The following is a 17058-nucleotide window of genomic DNA, read 5'->3' on the forward strand; positions in this document are numbered from 1 at the left end:
TTACTCATTTTATTACAACAGCTTCATTAATGTTTTTGTTGTCTTGTGCATATTTAAATATAGTTAAGACACTGTAACTTCCAATAGGATTCGAATGTTGGGTACTTTAGTACTGATCAAGAACGTATTTTTGTCTGTGTTCCTCAACAGAGCAAGTTCTAGCAGTCTACCTCTTGTGGGGGGATCATCACAGCGCGATAATTCGACTGACTAAGAAGTTCCTGCTTCAATGACTTTGTCCCACGGAGGGACGCGACTTCCAGACCCCTCAGATTGATTGTTTACTTGGGAGCTGAGGGAGAAGAGCATCTAGTTGTTTCCCAAGGTGAGCGTTTTTCCAAACACCTGCTGTTAAATAAGCGGGGCAGACCTCTGGCCGCCGCTCTCCGGCCAGGGGAATACACACCGGCTTTGTCTCCGTGATGAAGAACTAGAGCTATTTATCCACCCCCCATCCGCTGGATATGTCACCAGCGAGGTGCTTAGGCTTGAGTGTTATATATAGACTTCCTCAGCCTCTAAATAGAAACGAAATGGGATTGCCAGTGTTTTTGTTGGGCCAACATCGGAGGGAAAAAAATTAGACATCCGTTCCTTGTGTATTTCATCACCTGCAAAGCCAATGAGGGAGAGCGCTGTGTGCCCGGCGACTGCAAACTGCGCCCAGGTTACTGCACGCTACAGTAGCCAAGAATGTGTGGTTCTGTAGATGATTAAATCAATACAATTTTGACAAGACATGTAGGAACATGCCTCTTTATTTTACGCAGTTCCTTCCCCACCGTCAGGGGGCATTTATCACCCAGCCCCGGTGCCGTCATCTAATGGAGATTGTTCTTTAGTCTGCGCTTGATCGAGAGGCAGGATTATGATGCATGTCGATAGTTTGCCGAGATATTGACACAGGGACAAAGAGCACAGCCTGCAGCCGCTAGCCTGTCTATTCCCAACACGCGGCGACATACGCACAGAGTCATCACGGAAGTATCCCCCGTGGATGATTCCCATTGATATCCCATTGATGAATCGGCCCAAGCGTCTGGGTGACTGGAGGCGGTCGTTAAGACCCCCGCAAACTCATTCAGCTAGCGATTAACTCCGCGAACGTCTGCCACGTTTCTCATCTTTATTTACCCTGGCCGTTTTCTCAGTGTGTTCTCCCTGTCCTCCCACACATCCTCGGGACCTTTATGGTGGGCTTCTCACAAAGGGTTAATGATAAAAGACAGAACGTGGGGAAAAGAACGCAGAGGGATAATGAATATGAAAAAGGGGGGCTGCATTGGAAAGAGGAATGAGATGGGGGGGAGCTAATGACAGGTGTAGCTGTAAATTCTTCATTCTGCATGGGCTGATGGGAAGCGCTCGGCTGTGCGCTCGCCTGTGACTTTACAACTAATCCTGTTTGTAAGTTATTATTTATCTTCAGCAAACTTTGTCAAACTTGGGCTTTGATTTTTTTTTTTTTTTCTCCTCCCTCCTCCGATTTCCCTCTTGTGGCTCGCTCTCGCACATGCTCCCCACATAATTTATGACTGCCTCTGGTCCTCATGACAGATTATTAAAAGTAGAATTAGTTTTTTGCGCTGGATTTTTCCACTGGGAATTGGGAAGGCAGTCCTCTCAGAGGAAGGTCTCTTACGAGGTCTCCATTACTAATAGAAGTTTTTTCCCTTTTTTTGATGGGGGTGAGAAGACTAATGATTTGAATTTACTGTAGCAGGCGTCACGTGGTTGGAAAAGCATCAGCAGACGAGACAAGAGGTTAAGTTCTTCCCCGTAGAGAGCTTTATTGGATTGTTTAGCAGCAGAAGGATAATGTTTTTGTCAGAGAATGCCGGAGCGCGCTAGTCTGGCTACGGAGAGAAGAAAGATGAAGAGACCGAAAAAAGACAGAGTGAGAGCCAGATATGGGGAGACAGAAAGAGCTTCTCTCTTATGTGGGTGGTTTAGAGATAGAGGGACACGGAGACAAAGTGGAACCGAGACAACATTGTTTTATGTAATGCAACTGGACAAACTGCGAGTTGGAGATTTCCAAATGCGATCTATTTCCTCTTTTGTTCTTTTATTCTTTCTGTCATGCGCTCACATGCAAAAAGGAAAAAAAAAATTCAGGATAGATGGGCACACATGCACACACGCGCACACACACACACACACACACACACGCACACACACACACAAAGTGCTATTTCCATTCACCTGATGGCCGTTTGGAGCTTGTTCTCCCAGCATGCTACTGCAGCATGGGAACCAGAGGGGAGTCACAGCACAGCTGAGAGCCTCGGCTTAATCTTATGCATCATTAAGCACTCAGCGGCAAGCCAGCGCTGTTCATATACATCATCCACGCTTAATAAACATAATGATGACATAAGATGTAATTCTAGATGAATTTTCATTTTATAGGGAAATGGAGAATTCCTGTAGAAAGGAAAAGAAAGAAAAAAGTAAATTATCAGGGAAGTACAAAATAAATGATGTTTTTTTCAGCAAGATGAATAGCGGTGTTTGGGGCTTTAGAGCGGGAGTGGAGAGAGAGAGAGAGTGTGATGCGGGAAGGGGATGAAGGGGCAGTGGAGGTGACTGGGAAAGGGGGGCACCGGCCATTTGTACGTTTTAATCGCGGGAGTCTGATAGACAGGCTGAGGGAGTCGGAGTGGGACTCATCCATCATGTGCACTGAAAATCAGTAGTATGAGAGGTAGTGTTTCAGCCCGGGTCGCCTTACAGGGGAGGAAATAGGATTCTGATGAAAGTGTGAGGGGAGAGTGGCCCTAGACACTTGCCGGGGCAGCCGGGTCACCGAAAGGCAGAGGAGACCTGAGATTACCGCATGTGCTCCGAGGTCGCCCAGCCCGGACCCATCTCTTGTAGCACAGCGACGAGACGAGCGGCATCCATGAATTAATGCAAAGAGGAGGGAGATGAATCGCCCTTTGAAATTAGTGAGCACTTTGAATTCCGACGGAGTGGGCCGGGCAAACTACTTCCCCTCTATCAGTGACTCTTGACACGGGTAGATAAAGGCGCAGAACGAGCATCTACAAATCAAAGCGTAATTACGACTGCTGGCATCCCATAAACGCTTTAGTCAAGATGGCCGCTCGGAGCTGTGCGCTGTTTGTACAGCTGTGTGAGCCCAAGCTTCAGATGCGGCAGAGTCGGAACGCCAGCAAGTGCACAGTTGCATGTCTGCCAAAAGGCTGAGGAAGTGGAATGCTCTGCTTCTGTCTAATGACTAACTAGAGCAGATCAGCAATGCAACCTCCCTGATGCAGTACTCTGAATACAATAGCACAATTAGTTATCTTTAGGTGTCTTTTATATTTATTCCTTTATTTTGGTTATATTGACATCTTAAAATATAAAAGAATAAAGCATGTAAAATATATATATATATATATATATATATATATATATATATATATATATATATATATATATATATATATATATATATATATATATATATATATATATATATATATATATATATATATATATATATAAATGTTTATATAAGCTAATATATATATATATTTTTTTTTAAGCATTTATATCAGCATTTGAATGAATTTTTATTTAATAATGTACATTTTATATAATGTACAATAAAATGAATCACAGTTTCCACAAAAATATTAACAACCACAACTGTTTTTAACATTGATAATAGAAAGAATGCTTTTTGAGCACCAAATCAGCATAATAGAATGATTTCTGAAGGATCATGTGACACTGAAGTCTGGAGTAATGATGCTGAAATGCAGCTTTGCCATCACAGGAAAACATTACATTTTATATTACATTTTAAGCAGTTATTTTAAATTGTTATAATATTTCACACTATACTGTATTTTTATCAAATAAATGCAACCTTGGTGAGCATAAGAGACTTCTTTGAAACGCATTACAAAATCTTATCAACCTCAATCTTTTGCATGGTAGTGAATGGACACATTTTACATTGTACATTGGATAAATAGTAGTAGGCTACTTATAATGTTAAAATTACTAATTTAAAAAGTATTTAAATTATAATTTGTGTATATACTATAAGCATTTGAACATTTGAACATAGAAAACGTGGTGCAATTGTGAGTAGAGAAAATAAACACTGTTTAGCACTCCACTGTAGTGCCAGGACATGTCCCAGTAAATTTGCTGCCAATGTTCTACTGGATCTTTTCCCAGAATGCAAGTCCTTGTTAATATGGGCATACAGTGTTCTCAGAATGTATGAATTCATGAGTTACATAAATCATGCGAGTGCAAAAAAAACTGTGAATGAACAAATAGCAAACATTCCATGTCTAACATCTTCCCCCTCAACCACTCGAACAGTTATACTGGGATTCAATTGATTTAGAGCATTCATTTAAAAATAATGGTTACCAGAATTATGTTGAAGTATGTTTAAGAATGTAAGTGAGTCTTGCATGGTTCTAAGGTGATGTCATTATGTGTATCACCTGTTATGGAACATCCTGACAGAATCTAGTAATCTTCCATTGACCTTGTACCTCCTTTATGTTGTGTTAATGTCTGTGCTTTTGATGTATTCTTGCTCTCTTGAAGTATAGAGCTGTTCCTGGCACCACTGGCATATTGGATCTTGTTTCTCCAACTATTAAAAGTGTCAGCGGTTGTCTTCTGTTGCTTTTATATGCTGTTATTAACGACACAATGCTAACCGCCCAGAGTGTACATCTAATTAAAACCTCCAAACAGTTATAGCAAGGAATGAATCCAAAAGATAGGATATAATCATAGCAAATAATGTGTTTTTTTTTTCCCCCACTGCCTTTGGAGGTTGGGTTGTAATGGGCTATCTGTATTCATACTGTGGGTTGTGAACCCAGTCAATGATTGTTATAGAGCGCTGTAAAAGTTGCGAGTTCCTGCGGCAGCTTTTATTATTGCTCTCTTATTTCAAAGCCTCTTTTAATTTATTACATGTTTATTTGGGATTAAGGTTAACTTATTGAAACCGCTTATGACAAAGCTTTGTAACTGTAATCCGCATCTGTCTACCAATCAGTTAGCATGATGCTAGCAATGCCAAAGTAATGGGTTTGCTTATGGGGAATGCATGAACTGATAAAATGTATTACTTGAATGCAACGAAAGCCACTTTTGGAAAACAATAGGCTGGTGCACAAAATATGTAAGAACCATGTTTATATGTTATTTAGATGTGGGGGTGGTATATAAGTATCTTTCTGTAATGCATTTTTGTCTGGTTGGCCGGGGTCTCCGCAGTTCCCCCTTTCATTTCTGCCCTTTGACACAGTCATCTCCCAGAACCCAAGCCTGCTGGCCTGCATTCAAGCCCCCTGTCTTAACCTGAAGAATTATGTGTGCAGATAATTAGCTCTTATAGGTACACTTTCCATTTCTTCACTTCACTAAGCACATCATCTTCCTTCCCTCTTTATTGTTTGCTTTGCTTTGTCAGATCGATGTCTTGCTACTGCGTAAGTAGCAGTCATATCTAAAGCAACATAAATCACAACAAGGTTCCCTGTCGCACCAGTCACCGCGCGCTCCGTCTGGAAACGTGGTAGGGAGCGTCTTTTTTCCGCATGGATCTCGGATGCGGGTATGACTGCGCTCAGCCTTCCGATGTCTGTTTGTGTGGCGCTGTGCTCACTGGTCTTTTGCCATGTAAAATGGAATGTGATTACACAGTGCTTCACTTTGGCTTTCAGAGGCTGTCAGAACATCAGGCATTTGTGTCAGATCCCTCTCCGCCCATCCCATAATATCCTCCTGCTCCCTTTGAGTCGGGGGCAGACTGTTGAGGGGGAACTTATCAGATTATCCCCTATCAGGTGCCTTGGTGGGGAGCGGGTGGGCAGCATTTCTCCTGCCATTACTGCCAGCCCTGTGATCATGCCCCGCTAATGAATGCGCAAATGCAAATAGCCCTTCCCTGTAAAAGTTGACATTGTCTCCTGTGATAAATTTTCTGCTGAGGTAAGAGACAATTTAGAGTGGAATTACAAGCAGGCTCTTTGTCACTCTTCGGGTCCATTTACATCCGTAATTAGCTGTAATTCCACTGCACCCATTAGAGAGAGAGAGTCACCACTGAAACAGATAAGCAGTAAAAAGGGGCGAGAGAGAGGAAAAGAGAAGCGCCAGATCTCTTGATGCTTTGCACAGCGCCGTCAGCTGGTGATTTATATGCACCCCTACGCGCTTGTCGCCACGCCAATGGGTGTAAACATTGATTAGGAGCAGGAAATGAGGCACACACTTTGTCCTCTGTGTCAGGGTCTTTGGGTCGAGGAAGAGGAAGGCTCGTGGTCTTAATGTGTACAGTCCTCAACACCTGAGCGCATTTTAGAGGGTGGCGTTAGATACGCCTCTCAAGCATTACCCAAACAAACACATGACATTGTGCCACAGTGCTGCTTGAGTGACAAGCTCAGACTTGTCATTGAGTATCTTTCAGACCTGTGACACTCACACACACGGGAGTCATAGTGCATGATTTTCCTGTGTGAGGATGATGTGCATCAGCCGGCAAAACAAATGTGGATTGATGGAAAGCTTCGAATGAGATGCACCAATGATTTTTTTGTTGTTTGTTTTTGAGCACATCTACGAGTGTTGCCCACCGCGGGAGGTAAATTAATGCAGGACTATGACCTCAGTGTGTTTACCGTGTATTTTCCCCTGCGGTGCACAAGGGGCCAAATAATCCTCAAAAAGGTCAAGGTGCACGTCTCCTTCCCTACTTCTTCACCCCTATCTAATGAAAGTGTTTCCTGTGTTTGTATGACATCTATCTTAACCAATCCCCCAAATCCTGTCATTACAAAGCTTAAGTGTTTGCTAAACCTCCTGGACAGATTTCACATAATCCATTAGTAGCAAAGAAATGTTTTTCTTAGTGAACCTAGTAAACACAAGTGTTAGGGAAGCTGCTTTCAAACCGTAGCTTGCCAAGCTGCAAACTAATCAAGCAGTTAAACTACAGCCAAGCAACTATAAAAAAGTAATTAGCTACAAGCTAAAAACAAGTAGTAGCTTGAAGTTATTAAGGGAGTAATTTGTTTTTATAAATAAATAATATCCAATTGTATTATTTATAAATTAATCAATTGTACTTCTGCAGGCACAAAAACGATATCCCATTTTGAATTAAGTAGCTTAGCCTATATTAGAGTCAGCATCTTGATCTAAATTCAGCAAACAATAACCGAGTCGAAAATATAGTACATTGAAGTATAAAAGGGAGTCAAATTGGTGAATAATTTTTAATTGTTGATTTCACATGAACAGCCTAAAATCAATCTAAAGTTTCCAGCGCAACATACAAGAAAGAATCATGTGGACGTTCCAGTGCTTCACATGAGCGAGATCACTGATTATTAGAATGAAGCTGAATTTTCAGCGCTTCATAGATCATTTAGGATTAACTGATTCACTAGGATGAATCTGACTTTCAATGCTTTGAGAGAAATTGTGGGTTTTTGAGGTGAGTACATTTGATTATTAGCTCAGACATTAGAAACAACAGTTGTTTTTAACCACTGGGGAGCAACTATATCAGAATGTATGGTGAGGTGAAAGTTGGCGATGGCATATGTAAACATTATTGCGAGACTTGCGAAGAGTGTGCACTATGATTGATGATCGAAATGTAAAAGTACAATGAACATTTATGGACATTATATGAGTAATATATTGATGAAATACATAAGTTTATATGTTTGGTTGTGTATCGTACATACATCGCTCGGCGCTCGCTAATAAAAAAATATTTTATCGTAAAATCAAATATTGTATTATAAAATTCATCAGCACCATTCTAGCATTTCATAAATACTGGAGCACATGTCCCCTATTAAAAAGTGTCCCCATTTTTTTCATACTCTTTTGGATAAATGGATATAAAAAGTAGGTAAGTCGGTCTTCAGAGCGTTGCATATTTGTATTTCTGTCTTACAAGTAGACAGATTTATACAAATAAATGATTCAAGGCATGAGTGATCTGTCTAAATGAATCAAACTGAATTGCAAACTTATTTCATACCTTTTTGCAAACCCATTTGACCTATTAGATGTGATTTTATTCATTGGTGAATTGCTAGATTCTAAACTGCTGATAGAAAATTAGATTGATTGCTGAAATATTAAGGAAAATGAATATCAAGTGATTTCCACCATTAGACAAGGATTTATCAGTAATATTATACAGGGGCTCGTGCCCCAGTAAAAAGAGTAGGGACACTCTACCCCACCCTAAAATCTACATGGTTAAAGCAAGCGGCAACCTCCCCCAGTTTCTCTTGAAGCCAATACGGAAGTGACTTAAACTGCAATTCATTGACTGGCCGCTAGAGGCCGGCTCCAAAAGGGAGCAGAATCTCATTGAGCCCCATGTTAAAATGCCTAACTTTACGCAGAAAAAAAAACATGTTTACAGTCTGGTACAAATTGTGGTTTTGGTCTATACAGCTAATTTTGCCCTTCATGACAACAATGAGTGGAATTTTTTTATAACTTATTTGTTAATAATTATATTAAGCCTTAGAGTTCTGCATAATTAAGGGCGAGGCCACTTGAGTGACAGGTAGATTGCCGTTTGTCTGCTGTCTGTTAGCCATCACGTCACCTCAGCTCCCGCCTCTTTGCCCATTTTTAGTTATCCGGGAGTGACGCGCTGCCAAGATGGCAATGGCCGACTTTACACTTCAGAAATGCTCTTCAGAATCCTACAGGTGACGCCATATTTATTTACAGTCTATGGGTTAAATGCAGGGGTGATTTGTTTCATACATTGTTTTGTTATGCTGGTTGAAAGTCTTTTCACATCCAGATAGCAATAAATTAAGTGGTCTAAATGTATTTATATGTATATAATATTGTCTATGGAAGGCGTAGGACCATAAAATGTTCGTCCAATCATAATGTGTTCGGTCCGATTCGGTTCAATGTCCTACTTGCCTGTCAACGTATGTATTTTTTCATACATACGCGCAGAAAGAGGTGGCAACCTCCCCCTGGCCGCTAGAGACAGGCTCCAAAAGTATTCAGCACAAACTGGGCTACCATAATATGTGAGCGAATAACGAATAATTTGAGAGAATAACGTTTATTCATGGTTTTTGAAAAAACAAAAAATGCACTGAATTAAGGCCACAAAACACACAATAGATATGTGTCCACAGACATCACACGTCATCAGCGCGTTTCATGCTATGCAGAGTTAGGCAGATGTCAGTCACAAGCACCGCAACCGAAACAGCAGCCACCTTTTATAGATACTATCACCGCCAAAATGAATCCGCAGCAGTCAGGCGGTACAGGTCAGTGCTCTTTAAGTTGTTTATGTTCATTATTATTGTAATGTTATGTGCTTTGAGACACGAGGTAGTTTAACGCCGTCTCTCGTGACATTTTTGTTTGCTCCTTGCAAGGGATGGGCAACAGTGATTGAGTTCTCGAACGTGACAGCGACGATCGATCATGAAAACGATGATCGCCCTGACTATATCTGATTAATCTCGTATGGACACGTTTGGTTGAGTTTAATAACCAGCTAGTAAAGCGCTGCCGTTACCAACTGGTGTTCTCTTCAGTTTCAGCTCACATACAATGTCCGACATGACTCTGGGTTATTTGAGACGGATATATTCATTTAGATAGGCTATTTCTTTTTCAAAAGCATTGATGATATTAATGCAGCAACGTTATTTCGTTCTCATATTTTTTAACAGTAGACCTATGTTTTATTTAAAGTTGTTTCTCATTATGCCTTCGAAAACGCGCAGTGATGTCTGTAATCACTTTGATCAGGAAAAATACAATTAAGTGCAAGATGCACAGAGCCAATCTGTCATGTACACAACATTATAATGAGAACACAATTGTAATAGTGTTGTTAATTATTTGTGCTTAAGTTGCCCGTGTATCGGCGTTGTTGTTAAGGGAAGAGCGCATTCAAAATGTGTAAAAACTAGCACAAACAAGTTCACGTGCGCATTCGCGTCCTTTTGTGCTGATGCAAGTAGTTAGCCTACACTGATTAATCTAATAGGGTGCGTTTGGTTGAGTTTATTAACCTGCTAGCAAAGCTATGTAGGGTGCTGTTTATTCACAGTTTCAGTTCAATTACAATGCCCGTTATTATTGATTATTGACGGTTATTTTGATTTTAGATGTTTCTTTTTCAAAAGCATTTATGCATCATAATCTAGCAGTTATTTTTTCTAGTCATATGTTCATGTTTTCATAGACATGTGATGTTTGTATTTGTCAACATTAATTTTCATAACACTCTTAAAATAGTTTCATATCTCCATGACGGAGACGCCCTGCCCCCCGCACAAGCCCCGCCCCCAATTACTTGAGTACTCGTTTTTGAGACCTATCGATGATCGAAATGAGAAATCGACAAAAATTCCCATCCCTACTCCCTGCTGTACGCACTCATGTGTTTTGAAGGAGGCGTAGCTTTGGAGACGCTCTGAAGGGAGGGTGGAATCTTATGCTTTCAAAGCTAGCTCGCTATTGCTAGCCTCTCAGAAAATTGCCTATCCTACCTTTAACTTGATAAGCTACTTAAAAACAGCTGAATTATGTTCACAATACTGAAAGTGTTGTTAGGTTAGTATTGTCGCCATATTTGGTTACTCCCTAACACTGGTAAACAACCGTTTTTTTTTTTTACCTTTTTCCTGTGACCTGTCCCATCAATGATCTCTTAAACAGTGCCCTTTCATTCACCATTTATTTGACCTCCATTTGAGAGCCATACCTGAGTGCTTTTGTAATGCCATCTTCCAGTGAGCTTTAATGAGGCTCATTGTGATGTCTAATTGTCTAGCAGACATTTACCACATCAAATATCATTTGCTTGGATTCATTAACTATAATGAAGGAATCTGCACACTCTTAGATTCGCCATTTAAAACGACATGTATGTCCAGCTCTGCTTTGTTGATGCCAGCAGCCCCCCCTCTTTTTCCTCTAGTGCTGTTTCATTCCCTATGTACCTTCTGGTCTGTTACCCTGGTGCTGTAAAACATAGATGCCTGAATTGTGCATTAGGGCACCATGATTACATCCATCAATCATGTCAGAGAATTTGGAAATGATGGTTTAATGTACCTTTTTAACTACATGTAACTTTGTTGCTGCCTCTGTACATATTTTGTGCCATCGATATGAAATGCACGAGAAGGAAGGGTGGAAAAGAGAGCAAAAACCCATTGTGTTTTTTCCCTGTCATTAAGCTGTGCCTGGGAGATGATGTGGAAGCCGTATGTGGTCCAGGGGAAGTATTTATGGCCCTGCTTGAATCTGGTTGGGCTTCGCTGATAGCTGAGATAATGGGAGCGAATGGGATGCAGCGAGCTGTTCTAATGGCACCAACAAGACATGGGAACAGCCAGGATAAATAAATGTTAGCCATTTTCTCTACTCCACACCATTTGCATGTTCCATCATTAAAGCTGCTTAAATAGTTCCGATAATAGAATAATAATAAAAACTGGTTGCATTTAAAAAGTGGAAAGCAGGTCTTTAAATTTCCTTAATGCATTTAATGCAAAGGCTCCGTGTTTCAGTTGAATAGTGGAGTTGTGTTCGGCTGAAGATAGCGGGAGCTTTAATTTTAATTTGTTTTAATTCTGACACTTATGCTCCAGTGGCTTTTCTTGTGAAATGGGGATGAATACAAACAAGATTTCACTTCATTAAACAGCAACAAACTGTACGGAAATTGCACTTACTTATGGAAATGGATTTTAAGCATGCAAAGCATTACTTGCTCGGTCTACGCTGAAATTTGAAAAACATTACAGGGTGAGCCTATTAGCTCTGACAGAGTTGAGCACAATTACTGAATGGGGGGGATCAAGGTACAGCTAAACCCATGGTGATAAAAAGTGACAAGCTATTAGGAAAGTATATTGACCTTAAAAAGCACTTAATTTAATAAACCGCAGTTTGCACAGGTGGCATTACTCTGAGACTGGCGTAAGAAAAGACGATGATAGAAATATTACTATTTTTACAGAGGTATATTTTAGAAAATTATCTCTCTGTTAAATATAATAACTATTTTTAATACACTTAATTCAGAGTGGACTATACAGTTATGGCAATGTTGACCTTACAGTATGCCTGTCATATTATTTTAAAAAAAAATTACATTTGTATTCACTACTTGTGGAACGATTATATTCTGAGTTTGGTTATGGTGGATTGGCACAGTTTAATCTTGTGCAATTTGTCATGAATGCTTATGTTTAGAATTATCATTATTTAAAGTAATTTAATGTTTTATATTGACCATTTTCTTGGTGTAATGGTCTAAAAGCTATGGTTTTTGTGGTAGCTGAATTGAAATATGTAATGCTCTAACAACTGTGAATCATTATATTTCACTTTTTTATGAACTGTTTGAAAGATTTTGTACAACCATTCTGACCTATTTATTTAATAGTGATCATTTGTTATTGTCAGCGCTTGTAGCACCAAGATGGTTGCCTATAGTTGTAGCAGTTTTCTTTGAGAATAATAATGTATCAATTTACAAAATATTGTAAATAAACTGGTGAAATCAGAAAATTGGTGTTGATGACTTAGAACCTTTTGTTTACCTTTCAATGTTATCTGCATTTTCAGTATCTGTCTGCATGAACTGGAGTTAGCTGGACTGTTAACAATGGACTTTTCTTCTTTTTCCTGAAACGGCATCCAAAGGCAAATGCTCTTTCCTAATGCTAGAGGTAAGGCAGCAAATTAATATAAGCTCTTTCAATTTACAGTTATTTATAATAGACAATTACTAGGTAGCTACATGTGTTCGTCAACCTAGTTATATTGCTTATAGAAATCACAGTGATCTGAAAATATTTTGGGATGTAAACATAGTATTTTTCATACCTAGTAGTATGTACAGTATTCTCCATAATACTACATTGTGTATTCAAGGTGTCGACAGTGTATTTATTTTTAATATGGAAACGTTTTATAGTTCCAGATTAATGTTTTTGCATTGTGATTCTGTTGTACTGAAGTATCACAGGAATAGACCTCATAAATGTAATGAACACATGTTAAAATATAATTCAGTCTTATGGTTATTGAGGCAGGCCCTCAAAGTAAACCTATGCTAAATGTATAACTTCCTCTTTAACTCAGCAACCTTAATTCGCCATCCTCCTTCAGCTCGCTTTTAGAGTTGAATGATCTCGGGGAGGTCCAACATGTCTTCCCCGATCCTTTGAGATGTTAGCAGACAAGGATAAAGGAGTCCCCTCGCTCTTTTTTTTCCCCCCTCTCATGTCATCTTGTGCTCGGTCTAATCTCCCGAGCATTTGAGGCCAGAATGCCGCTGGAAGTGAATAGAAACTTCAGCCTTATTGTTTATGTGCTTCTCAGTGTGACCGCTCTTTGTGTCCCCCACCTTGTTTTGTTTTTCATGCTACTTAACAGTGACATTGAATACCATGTGTGTTTATCTGTCTTCAGTGCGTTAATCTGTTTGCATTACTGCTGGTATTCTGGTAGTCCCATTATATATTAGAAAAGCAATTATCACTTCATTAAACATCGAAGGTGTTAACACAAGTCATAAGACTAAGCCATCTGTTGAATTATCTTCTCGGTGTCCTCTTGATGCTATCCACTAAACAACGCTTCTCACCAATTAAGGTTATACTTGATAATTTAACTTTGAAAATGGGAAGTGTTCTGTTACCCCTCTAATAATAGCAATGCATATGGCGGTTATTTAGACTTTTTAATGAGAGAGATGGCCCCTTCAATTTGTCTTTGAGATCTGGAAAAGGCAGATTGGAGCCTGAGGACTCAATTCACCTGAGCATATGTTAGAATCCGAGGCTTTTTTTTGCATGTGGTGGCAGACGTTATAACATGTTGGCCTATTTTTGTAATCTGCTGTGGGATTGTATGACAGAATGGCTGCATTTGTTGCTCTCTTTGCATTGCATTATTATTGTAAAGGTCAGATATTTGCATGTTGGTAAAATGTAATTCAATGTATCAGCGTAACCAGGTCTGGTGAGGCAGTTATTTCGTCAGGGTTAAGTTGATTTGCTGTTTTCCAAACCCTTTAAAAAAAAAAAGTATCCTTATAGGGAATCGTCACACGTGATCGCTGTGAAAAATAGTCCTTTAGTACTTAATTTGAAGTGCGGCAATGATATGTCAAAGAGCCTGTCATCAACTTAACCTCATCTCACTCTGTAAAATCAATAAATCAGTGCTGTAATTGGGCTGCTTTAACATGTTTTCTGTTTTGAATCACATGCTGGGGTAATTTGAAACTGAGCAGTCATAAGCTAACATCTTGAATTATGTGACATCTTCAGCCTCTTAAATCTGAGACGAAGGCATTAAGACAGATAAACGCATCTAAAAATCAACTGGATTTAAAGCTAAATGCTTGTTTTTCATGCCTCCAGTTCATTTAGTTTAACACATTCTATCCAGTTGGAGCTGTCTGTATTTGAGATGTTTTTAACGCTGATACGAAGAAGATTTGTACCACTTTAGATGATGTTATCGCTTTAGCTGTGCATATCCTACTGATTTAGAGATTTAACAGCTTAATACCGCCTACCTTATCCCAATAAGTGAAGGATATGTTTGGCTAGGAATATCAGCTTAAGAAGGAATTAACTTTTTGAAATATAAAAATAAAAATCATGTTCATTTCATTTGATGAATTTATTTTTAGCAAATATGCAAATGCTGCTTGCATAGATGTTTCTCTTTTTTTGTTAATTCAACATTTGTACACTGAAAGAAGATAAACCTGATTATGTGAAATCTTAGTTGAAAAGAAAATGCTAACATGAAAATATGAAAATGTTCTTTCAAGCATTTATTCTTTTGCTCTTTTGAAGAAAAGCAACTGTAGTCCACCTCTGACTGGGATGGAAAGGTTTTCTCTCAGCGTCTTGCCATGTGTGAGTGTGTATTGACAGCTCAGATGGGAAGCTGGCAGAGGAAATGGCCTCATTTGTTTCCTATGGCTCAGTAATGGCAAATCACCTCTTAGGGGCAGTCAATTGACAGACTCCAATCCTAGTGCGCAAACATCCATGAGGATTTTATTGGCTTCCTCTTCAACTCCTCCACCTAATGTGGTTAGCCCAATGAGGCCCAAAAGTTGTAAAGGTATTACAGAAAAAAAAATCAATCACCTGCTGTCCAGGCAAGTTCTGTTATAGGATGAATCGTTTAAATGAGGACATCAGTCAGACTTGTTGTGTTATGTTTATTCTAGTTGCAACAGCAGACATTTTGTCAGGATTTTGTATATTTAATATAGCCGGAAGATGGATTTTTATAATCCATTTAAGTACACAATAGCTCAGGACATTCATCATTCTCTTTTAAGCTCTTTTGGAAATAAAAAAAGAAGACTTTTTTTTCTTCCCAAAATCTTCTGTGTCGTCTTAATGAACAGGTGTCTACATAACACAGCCCACCTCACAGATGGCTATATAATTAGCATTCATTATGGCAGCCTCTCCAAGGCCAAGATCTGTGTGGCCAAGTAGACTTGCTAACCTTCTAACCTTCAAGCAGACCCCTCCCTGTGGGAGACTGACACTTCTTTTTTTCTTAGCTCGGCCAAGATTGGGGGCCCTTTCATAAGGTGTCATTTTAATGCTTGAGCATTACTGAGACATGAATTTAAATTCCAAGGAGGGTCAAGGTATCCTTGGGAGATTTGAAATATCGGAGCATAGCCCCCCTAAAAAAAAAAAAAAAAGTGTGAATTAACAAAATGTAAATTGCATATTTTGTTAGAGTGTAACACTACACTCATGCCACTTTTTTTTTTTTTATATTGACTTTAGACATATAATATTATCATATAATAAACAATATTGTTTGTTAAAAATGCTATATTTGCTATTACATCTCTTGAATAGGCTTGGACTTGGTCCTTGGTCCATGCACAGGGCAATGGTGACACCAGAATAGCAATATTCATAATTCTGCTTAGACACATAGACACATCTGCTTAGACTGCTGTTAGACACTATATACTTGCACTCTATCCCTGGCTACATACATGTAACACGTTTTAAATATTGTATTTTATTAAATCATGAACTTTATTTTTAATTTATTATTTTAATAAATAAACATGGAAGCTCAAATGTGTGAGCTTTTAGGTGTAACATATTAAATCAGTCTAAACTTTCAATTTGGATAAACTATACACAATACATATTGTCACTGTCCACAGTAAATATTGTTGCATTTTTGCATATAGTGATGTATTGTGACATGCTATTTTTTATTCATGCACATTCTTGGCGCTCTAGCCAATCAGCTATAGAACATAACTGAAAATGCCATGCATGGTGATATTTGAATATTTAAATAATATATCACAATCTTTAGCCCATTTATACCTGAACAGTGCATTCAAGCTATAGTCTCCGCCGTATCTCCCAGAGCTTAAAACAATACAGTTTACTCCTGTAGTCACGGTTGTGGCAGTAGCGGTCAGGTCATTCCACGAGCATGTCAGCTTTCATGCCTGACTGCTTCTGTTGTGGGGCGAGGGGGGTGGGCCAGAGTGCAGGGAGCACGAGTAGGCCTGTAATTTTCTCCACTTAGAAATGAATTCCATCTAATCTCATTTCACCATGTCAAACGGCACTGTGACATGCTGTTTTCCTCAGTAACATTTGGTTATGCTGCAGCAGTCGACTGCCCTCCTGATGCAGCCTGACACCCTCTGGTTATTAAAAACTGTTTGCACTTTGCGATATTGTATGATGTGGGTTAAATGCAGAGCAATAGAGAGACTAAATAAACCCTCTCTGTTTTTTAGTTTCGTCAGCTGATGTCTTGTGCCGGTAGCTTGTCTCTATTTTGAGGTTAGGTTGCCTGTCACAAGGAAATACAGTTAATGGCTAATCCATCTTGAATTTCAGGTGCAACTTGCAACCGTCTGACCTTACTTTTTTCGGATTAAAACCTATTTAGTACAGTTTTTTTCTATTATATTCTATTCTATTATATTAATCAATAGTT

The 17058-nt window shown here is 39.2% G+C and overlaps 1 protein-coding gene across 1 annotated transcript in view; it reads left to right on the plus strand.

Annotated features, from left to right (window-relative positions):
- The first annotated feature begins 280 nt into the window (after nucleotides 1-280).
- The window catches only part of cdhr1a (cadherin-related family member 1a), a 142140-nt gene continuing 125362 nt past the window's right edge, over nucleotides 281-17058 (plus strand). Inside the window, exons 1-2 of the mRNA XM_079843379.1 lie at nucleotides 281-325; nucleotides 12655-12758. Coding sequence (XP_079699505.1) covers nucleotides 12737-12758 — 22 coding nt within the window. The 5' untranslated portion in view covers nucleotides 281-325; nucleotides 12655-12736. The remainder of the gene's footprint in view (nucleotides 326-12654; nucleotides 12759-17058) is intronic.

The sequence above is a fragment of the Gobio gobio genome, assembly GCF_949357685.1.
Source record: "Gobio gobio genome assembly, chromosome: 18".
NCBI classification, from domain to species: domain Eukaryota; kingdom Metazoa; phylum Chordata; class Actinopteri; order Cypriniformes; family Gobionidae; genus Gobio; species Gobio gobio.